The 9665-nt window shown below is 45.9% G+C and overlaps 1 protein-coding gene across 4 annotated transcripts in view; it reads left to right on the top strand.

The window, feature by feature from the left end:
• Positions 1-4087, top strand: part of PLEKHA8 (pleckstrin homology domain containing, family A (phosphoinositide binding specific) member 8) — a 49191-nt gene extending 45104 nt beyond the window's left edge. For 2 of the 4 annotated variants that reach the window (XM_014536999.1, XM_014536998.1), the window contains exon 14: positions 3591-4087. In XM_014536999.1, the coding sequence (XP_014392485.1) occupies positions 3591-3788 (198 nt within the window). In that variant the 3' untranslated portion in view covers positions 3789-4087. Of the gene's footprint in view, positions 1-3576 lie in introns of all 4 variants that reach the window. The other 2 variants (XM_014536996.1, XM_014536997.1) reach the window with 2 other exon arrangements.
• Positions 4088-9665: the final 5578 nt, after the last annotated feature.

The raw sequence follows: 9665 nt of genomic DNA, 5'->3' as shown, positions 1-9665 counted from the left end.
GCAGTGTAGAGGTAAAGTTAAGTCCTGAAATATTAATGATCGAAGGGATACTGTCAACAAGAATGCAAGCTATAGCAGAAAATTTATCGTAAGCATGAGTCTTTAAAAGGGCTTTTTAATTTATGGCATTTTCCCTAATATGTAGTAATTTAGATGCATCACAATGCATTGTAGAAGTTATGGAAGAATAGGAAGGGAGGGAAATTAAACTTGTCCATAGTCTTATCGCTCCATAGAACTATTTTTAATATTTTTGTGATTTACCTTTTTCACTTTCATTTTTATGTATTTTATATATTCTTTTAAATATTCTATTTAATTTTATATATTTCTAAATACGTATCTACTTATAAGTGTTTATATTTTATATCGACATGTTTATATTAGATGTTTATAATTATCTTTATTTTGTGTACTTTGTACATGCATGTAATTTTTTTTACTTTAGCTTGTAGTATAATTTTGTATTCTTTCTCCCCACATAATAGATTCTATCGTGACCATTTTTTAATGCCATAAGTTTTTGAAAACTGTTATTTTTAGTGATTGTACAATATTTCCCTACTATGGAGGTTCCATAATTTTTTTGTCCAATCCTCTGTGTTGGAAATTTAAGCTGCTTCTAAGTTTCTTAATACAGATAAAACAGTGTCTGTTCATATGCATTTTTTACTTAAAAAAAACTCTTATTCTCTCAAATAGGTTCCTAGAATTAAAATTGCTGTGTCTAATGCCAATAACTACAACCATAACTTGGAATTTTGAGCATTGACCGTGCACTAGGCATTGTTTTAAGTGCTCTATGTGTGTGAAGTTATTAATTTCATAACTCAGCAGGTTCTCTTATTTTCCTTACTTGTTGACAAAGAAATCTGAGACACAAAGGGGCAGATAATATACCCGAAGTTATAGAACAAGAACACTTTGAAAGTTTTTGATATTATTGCCAATACTTTTAAAAGTTGCTGGTTTTTAAGAAAATAGATTATGTCGAGCCTTTGGCAACAGCCTTCTCAATAGAGGAGCCAGATTGGCCCTTTCAGCCTCTCCCAGTCATTCCTGCTTTGGAAAGTTTATTGAGTTTCCTAATGTGCTGATTAATTAGCAGGCGCAAGTGCATTTAACTATCTCAGTTGCTCAGGGAAACATCTTTTACACTCAAGGAATTTGATTCACTCATCAGCCAAATAGTGAGCTTTTATCTTCAAACAGACATAGTCTACAGAACTGATTGATGCCCAGTCCAGGCTCTGCCTCCATCGAGGTCACTCACCGTCATCACTTGGCCTTTTTGGTTTCCTCTTCAGTTGAGTTCTATCATTAGTTCCCAAATAGACGTGGCTTCATCACAATATTCTAGGAGCCTTTGAGGAAATCCCTGGGCCCCACTCTGGGAAAACTTTTTAAATGTCTTATTATACTAAAACATTTGTGCATGGGGTTTATACAAAATGTTACAGCAACAAATAGCGTCCCTGCTTCGGCTCCCTACTTCCCAGACTTACTCCAAAGAGGCGGCCACTTTCAACCACTGTGGCTGTTTCTTCTAATACCTCCGGGATTCTAAGAATGTCTATTGTTCTTTGTAGCCTGATCAGTCATAGTCACTAAATGTCAACTTTCTGTTACAGATGAGAATTTAGCTCTCTTAGACCTCCCTGTCACTATCTCACCTCCGCTGCCTCCACCACCCCAAAATAATGACTCACAAGTTAACATTATGACAATGAGCCAGAATTCTATAGGTTTTTTGGTTCTTTCTTATATGTTTTTATTTTTCCCTGCACCATCAGACCTCTCAAAGCACCATCACTCTGAACTCACAAATGTGTCATTATATGTTTTTTCCCTGGAGACTTCCCTGTCAGAACTTTCTAAACCCATTCCAGTCTGAGTTAGTTGTTCAGGCCTGTTGTGCTATATTGCCCGAGGACTTTTCCTCACAAGTTCTCCTACATTATTAAATCCCCACCTCACCCTCATTTCATTTCCCAGGGCCTGCGACCAGGTATCTCCATCTCACCCATCATTTTGGTGGAATCCATTCTCCAGCAGCTCCCTAAGGGGAAGAATACGAGGGTGCTAAACTTTTGAGTGCCTGCATGCCTGAAAATGTCTTTATGCTGCCCTGTTTTCTAGCGTGTGTGTTGGTGGGTGTAGAATTCTAGGTTAATATCTCAGAATTTTGAAGGCATACCTCTATTGTCCTCCATCTTCCACTGTTACTATTGTAAAATTTAATGTCATTCTAATTTCCATTCTATTTTGTATAAACTGCCCCTCCTCCTCTTCTGTATGCTTTTGGGATCTTTTCTTTATCCCACATTCTAAAATTTTATCACGTTCCCCCTTTGATCTTTATCATCCATTGCACTGAGTACTTGGGTGTGTCTCTAAATCTGGAGTCTCCTACTCTTCAGTTCTGGGAGATTTTCTCACATTATAATTTTGGATAGTTGCCCTCTCTATAGTCTCTGCTCTCTCCCATGTACCGTGACCATCATTTGAGTATTTTACATGTGCCTGGCAGTAGGTTAAGCATGTCATACATATTCCATTAGTCCTTCAAGTAAGGAAAGTGGGACCAGTTCTCTGCTCCAAATCAGGGAACTGAGGTTCTCGGAGGTCGAGCACCTTGCTGAAATTCCTCAAGCAAACAAGTGAAAGATTTGTGGTCAAGTCCAGGTCTTCACCCAGGCAGGAGGCCTGTGCTGTAAACATTGAGAGATAAATGCCAGTCACTCTCCAGCTGCACAAAGGGGGAGGGTTGATTCCCAAACGCTTTCAAATTCAAAGTGTAAGGACGCTCAAGAAAGAAACTGTAGAATGATAATTCAAGATTCTAAAGCGTCTCCAGAGATCTCAGCAGAGCCAGACATGGATTTTAGGGAGCTTAGGGAGCAGGTGGTCTGCAAAGGGAGGGGAGCTCTTCTGTCGGGAGCGATGTGGTGTGAGAGTGCAGTTGACAAAGCACAGAGGCGACCCGAAGCTCAGGTCCTGGCTGGGCACTCATTAGCTATGTGACATTCATCTGCAAAATAGGGATATGAACTGTACAGGGTTCCTAGAGAGATGAACTGGGGTAGAATGCATGAAAGCATCAGTGCACAAGCAAACAGAATGTTCAGTCCAGAGTGTGAAGGAGATATTGTCCATGTGGGGGGAGATGGGAGGTGTGCAGAGAAACGGAGGTATGATGATGAGAGCCAGCTAGGAGAGTGCTGTGCTCTGGAGGCTGGCCAGGACGGGACAAACACAGGCAGCAATGCACATACAGGTGGATTCTGGGGGTTCAAGGGGAACCCTCTCAATCACACCGTGCATGAGACCGGAGCTTTTCTTAAACTTTTCTGTCAGCACTCCCTGGCTTGATGGCTTTATTCATCCTCAAGTTGGCCCAGGTACATACCTGCTTCTTCTAGCCTTAAAATTATGTGATTTGTTGCTTGAAAAAAATTTTAGAGTCCACAAATTCGATGGGTATATTCCTGTTGTTACTTTTGCACTCCTCAGCTGTGTGTGTGTGCGTGTGTGTCTGTGTGTGTGCAAGAGCGAGAGTGATGCGCATTCTCACAGCAATTCTTTTACAGCTGGCTTTGAGGGCAGCTCCGTCCTATGAAGATTTTGTGGCCGCGTTAACCATAAAGGAGGGCGACCACCAGAAAGCCGCTTTCAGTGTCGGGATGCAGAGGGACCTGAGCCTCTACCTCCCTGCCATGGAAAGGCAGCTGGCCATCCTGGACGCGCTGTACGACGCCCACGGGCTGGAGAGCGACGAGGTGGTGTGACGCCTGCGGGACAGCGCCGCCCCCTGCAGGGAAGAGCTTGCTGCCACGTTTGGCTGCCCCACTTCATTTCCAGCAGCAGCTTCAACCCTCTCCATCCCTTATGCCGGCCATGGAGAGATGGAGGCAAAGCCTAGTGCTTTTATATATCATTTTTAAATGCGTACATGTTTTGTGTGTTTAAAATCAAGGTGCTATATATTTCAGTTCAAAGGGCCTCCTGGAAACCAAATCGTAGCTGTTTTAGAGACTTGAACAGCAAGTTATAAGAGCAGATTTGACAAGTGAATTTCTTGGGTCTTGTTTTGTTTTGTTTTTAGCTTTAAGTTTTAATGGGCCACCCAACCCAAGCTGAAAATGAGCAAATTCTGTATCAAGGACTGTAACTCACGGGTAGTGTTTCAGCCAATTTAGGATTAGACTGAAGCTTTAGGGGGAGCTAGGCCCCCGGTGGAAGCTGTGAGGTGTAGGTTGGCTGTCCTAGACGTTCTTCAGAGGATCTTCTCTCCGGGGCTCTGGGCGAGAGGGGCCTGTAGTCGAGTGTGCAGAGCGTGGGTGCGACATGCCAGCAGGAGGTGGAAGACACCCAGAGGAGTGCCATCCCGTGAGGGGTGGGAAGATGATGGCTCTGCAGAGCTGAGTGTGCCCCACGCTGAGGGCAGGGGGCGGGTCCTCCCTGACCACCCTGCCTAGTGCCCGCCCTCGTTCCCATGCTTCCCCAGACATTGTCTCCATTGGACACCATAGCGATACCGTGACATTCGGGGGTTGTTACCCAATTTCAAAAGTAGGGCTCAGAGGTGGAGGGATTTTTCTGCTCACCATGCACAGCCTCTAAACAGGAACCAGGTGATGTCCAGGTGTGATTGTGACCCTTCTGTGTCAAAGTCACATGGAGTGCCAGTCAGAAAGCACAGCCCCAGGCTGACCCACCCGGAGAACCGGGTCTGTGGGCCGGTCAAGAACCGGCATCTGAATGCTTTTCTGGTGATTCTGTGCGCACAGCATTGAGGAATCCTGATTAAATCCTAGTTTACAGAATTTCCAGTCTTCCACATGAGCTAAATGACGTGTCCTATTTTTCAAAGAGGAGGAGGCTTTTGTGGAAATAACAGTTAAAGGGAGAGTGAGACATGCACCACGTTTACTCCGCAGCTTTCCTAACTCAGCCAGCATCTGCGCCCGGCCAGTGTGTACCAGGCAGGAATGGTGGCTCCCAGTGTGCTCGCTGATCAGTCTTGGCTTAACCACCCATCACACAAGCTAAATGCAGCTGCTCGGCAGTCTCCAAAGCTCTGGGACTGTGGCAAGGTTTACCAGCGGGATTTCAGTCTTTCCTAAGACAACCTTGTGTGGGCGTTGCCCTGGAAAGAGTGACCCTGGGACTCTGGCCCTGCTCTCAGGAGCCACACTGCCCAGTGCCTGGGGAGGAGCCACGGGCCTTCCCCCTAGAGGCGCTTCCTCGAGTAGCTGGAGGGCATTTCCACCTTGAGGTGGCTCCCAGGGGAGAAGGTGAGCTCCTCTGAGCAGCGCAGGTGAATGCTGCCTGGGCAGCCCCAGATGACACTGTCCGAGGGCAAAGAACCCCCTCCTTAGCGAGGTTCATGTGGGGAGGGGTGTTGATTTTGTCTTCTGTCTGTCTCTGAACAGATGGGCATTTATTTCACTCAGTTAGTGAAGCAGGTACTCTGTTCATAAGGACTTCTGGAAAAGGCTTCAACTTAGAAAAGCAACATCAGATGTTTCAAGGCTGGGGAGGAAAGCGGTGCTGCAGGGATGCTGGTTCTTCTGTAGTTGAGCACTTCCTGTTGGTACTTATCAAGGTGTGTGTGTGTTGCTCCCCCTCCCACGACTAACAGTGTGGATCTCCCTGTGTGGCTGGTGTGACAATGATGGGGACAAGGGGTCCTGCCCTTGACATCGCCTCCTAAAGGGAAGGAGACAACAGCCAGTCTTTGCTTGCACCTTGAATGAAGATGCTGTAGGCCTTGTGCCCCTGCGAGAGGATGCGGCCAGGAGCCTGTGAGTGTGGTGACAATTCCATTCCAGCCACCTGCGTGCTCCCTGTCGCCTCAGGCGAACTCGCGAGGTGAGGGAATGGGCACACGAACATTACCTCAGATTTGCCCGCAAAGCTGTGAATTCACACAAAGAAAGCTGCTCAGAATGGCCGTTTTCTGTTGATGTAGGTACATGGTGTACATGCCTCGGTTTTCTGGGGAGGAAGGGTTTACTGTTATCTGGGCTCACGGGAATCCAGTGGGATAACTGGGGTAAGTCCCACTTTCTGCTCACCCTTTTCCCAACTCCATAGAAAGGGGTGATGTCTTTTGAGAGATACTTTCCTCACTAGAGCATATACAGTTTGCCTAAGATGTGTGACGCTCTGAGAATCCTTCAATAAAAAGAACCAGGAATTGAGCCCAGTGCCAGGCGATAAGTTCAACCCAACCTGAAGCTTGGCACCCATGGCACTTCCTCCTGGATCCACTGTTCTGCATCCCTATTTTAGTCCAAGTCCTAATTTGTGCTACTTCGAAGTTACTATCTCAGGAGGGGACAAAGAAAAGGTAATTAAGGCTTTTTCCCCCATAATCCCGCCAGATTCCAGGACACTAAAGCTTTCCTCCACCTGCCGGCCAGACGAGAGGAGAGCAGAGCAGAGCGCCGGTGTTTGTCACGGAGCAGTCACCTGGCTGTCCTGGCTCAAACACTGAGATCCCTTTTCAAGGGGAACCTTAGAGAGACCCTGAAGGGAAAGGTAGTGTGTCTCCCAGGCTGAGCCCTTCCAGGGTGTTCCGTACGCCATCGTGTCCTGTTCGCACCTGTCCCACAGGTGGGAGCCAGGCTTAACACTCGGGAGGGGTCGGTCTCTCTTTTTTATTTTTTTAATATATTTTATTGATTTTTTACAGAGAGGGAGAGGGATAGAGAGTTAGAAACATCGATGAGAGAGAAACATCGATCAGCTGCCTCCTGCACACCCCCTACTGGGGATGTGCCCGCAACCAAGGTACATGCCCTTGACTGGAATCGAACCTGGGACCCTTCAGTCCGCAGGCCGATGCTCTGTCCATTGAGCCAAATCAGTTAGGGCAGGGGTTGGTCTCTTAATCTCACTGAACAGAATCCTTTCAATGACAGCAACTGCTTTGTCCTTTGAAAGCACATTTGACATTTTATAGCGAATCCTGTGAAAATTATTAAGTTGGAGGGATGCCCTTTGGGGAGCGACACCCACTCGTGATTGACAGTGAACTGGAGACAGTTTTCTCATCAGCTCTTCAGGGAGTTCAGAAGTGGGGCTCCGGGTCGACTTGGAAAAGCTGTGCCCTGTCCATTAGGAGCTGTAGGTCGTGGCTTGAGGCAGCTTGCCACCGTTTACGGCCATTCTGAACACAAAGCTCCCCCAATGCCTGTTCCAGGGTGAGGGACAGCCGAGCTCCAGGTTTAGCTGAGCTGCAGGTTCAGCCGGGCGGCCTCTCTCCTTTCTCACACACTGCCCTCATCTGCCCCCATCGGAGCATCAGCTCAGCCCCTGTAGCTGCCCTGCCCTTTCCCCAGCAGCACCTTCTGGCACCCACCTCGCCCAGGCTTAGGTACCTCATCAGCAGGACTCCACGCCCTCCCAGGCTGCACGAGCTTCCTAAGAGCCCTCTTCCCAAGGTCGCTGTGAAGCAGGCGACCCCCAGGATGCGTGGCGTCCCGGAAAGGTGATCTGGAATTAGAGGAGTGCCGCTCGGAAAGTCCGCGGCCTTCTCCTTCCGGTCACTAACCGTGCGAGCGTGTACATCCAAAGAGTCAATGCTTTCACCTTCATGTTTTCAGAAAAGTGGTTTTAATCTTTAAAATATGTGGTGGGGACCAATAGATAAAGTACCCGTTTCTTTATTCAGTATAGAATCAGTGAAAGAGCTGGGTAAAGGGCATTTTACTAAGGAAACTTCACCAGACTGAAAATCTCAGGCATCATGTAAGGCCCGAGCGGGCGCCAGGGGTCCTGGGCAGTAGATGATGTAAGACATTCAGGAAGCTTTCGAATGAAAACTATTTTTTTTTTCTACTAAACTACCATGCCCTACAAGAAGTGGTTACGCAATGGTGCATTTCTGAATCACTGATTAAAATCACTTGCTTCTGATTGTAGTCATGGGTTTTACAGTCCTCAGCTCCCCCACCCTCATGTTTCATTTCTTTCTAAGGTGAACTATCACCTTTTTTATACTTTTAGATTTAGGATTTAGAAGTAAAGCATATTTTAAGCCATTGTTCTCTTAGCTGAGCTAATGTGTTTGGTCTTGGGGACCTGGCGCCGTTGCCCTTTGATCTGATACAGTCTGTACGCAGACGTCAGTGTGTGCAGCAAACCCGTGTCCTGTGAACTGTGTGCAGAGGACTTTACTTAGAAATATGTCCTGCTTCGGTGTCCCTTTGTGATCTGCAGTTGCTTACTCAGGGGTTTCACAGTAATGACATGAATATTCACTAGCTGTCTAATGGTGGTGTAAGACTGCTTATCTGTTACAAGGTTGTTCGGGTCCTTTCGAAGCTCCATGTGCATCCTGCTCTCTATACCATCCTGTACGCTCCCCCTGCTCTCTACACCTTCCTGTATGCTCCCCCTGCATCCATGCAGCCAGAGCCACCTGCATGGCTTCTCCGCACAGCTGCGTCAGGGCCCCCGGGCATGACTGAGCACTATTGACGGTACAGTTGACGCTTGCATTGACCTTGCTCCTCTGCTGTTCTTACATAGCCTTTCACTAAAAGGAAAACATGTACCATGACTCTGTGATGCAAACATTCTTTGGTTACCCTTTTGAATCACTTCTCCTTCAGAGTGAACAAATGTTTCCAGCTAAGCTATGTGAGAATCCAAGAAAGAGGGGCTGCTTGTTTTAAGCACGTCCTTCCACTTACACACATTTTAAAGTGTGGTATTTCCTCCCTGTACTTCATGAACAGAAACCTCCCTGGGATGGTTGGTCTCCTTGCAAAGCTGTTCTCATTCACACAGACTCCGGTAGATGCTGGTGTCTTCATAGGTGTCCATGGAGTCGGTGATGACAGGAAAGGTGATCTAGAAGTAACTTCTGTTGCTTCCCAGAAGGCTAATGAGCCAGTCGCATGGCATATTTGATGCATGAGTCTCCTGTGTCATGACAGTTCACTAGAATGTCAGTAAACAGCCCAACTACCTCATGTGAAATTGGCTGTGGACAATCTGTGTCAGATGAGACATGTGTTAAGGTCACTTTAATCTGGTTAGTAGATGAGACAAAAATGATGTCTCTATAAAGAAGAAACACGTTCAACCAGATGCCAAAGGCTATGATGTACATAGGTTTCCTTGGGTTAATTTTTTTAAGTCAGTGTTTAATTCCACCCCCAGTATTCTTATCTCGAATGTTCTTGGTCTCATAGATTCATGCACTTTGAATATCTGTCACACGCAGTCTTTGTTACCAGTTCTTGTCCTTCAACGTTTTGATTGAGCATCATAATGACAGTAGGAAACAAGTGTCAAGTGATTTGTGGATTTCTTAATTTGGATGGACCTTTACTTAGAATATAATATGTTGGAGCCTTTTTAGGACCAACCGATGAATGAAGATTTCATGTTTAGTGTTTCACGTAAAACTCTGTCCAAGTTCTTACTCTGTATCTTGTTGGGGGTTGGGGGAGAAGAGCAGAATAAGGGAGGGTTTTACTTTTTTTGCAAAAATATTTGAAAACATCTGTCAGATTTTATATTCGTTAGTTATAATAAAGTTATTTTTAAAGTATTTTATCAAGTGCTTCTGTTAAAGATTTTTGTGTGGTTTCATAGCGTAAATAAGGCCGGATAACAGAACCTCCTTCCCCTAAAATAACTATCAA

This window comes from Myotis brandtii, unplaced genomic scaffold (assembly GCF_000412655.1).
Source record: "Myotis brandtii unplaced genomic scaffold, ASM41265v1 scaffold17, whole genome shotgun sequence".
In the NCBI taxonomy this organism is placed as follows: Eukaryota; Metazoa; Chordata; class Mammalia; order Chiroptera; family Vespertilionidae; genus Myotis; species Myotis brandtii.
This window is presented reverse-complemented; position numbering and strand designations above follow the sequence as displayed.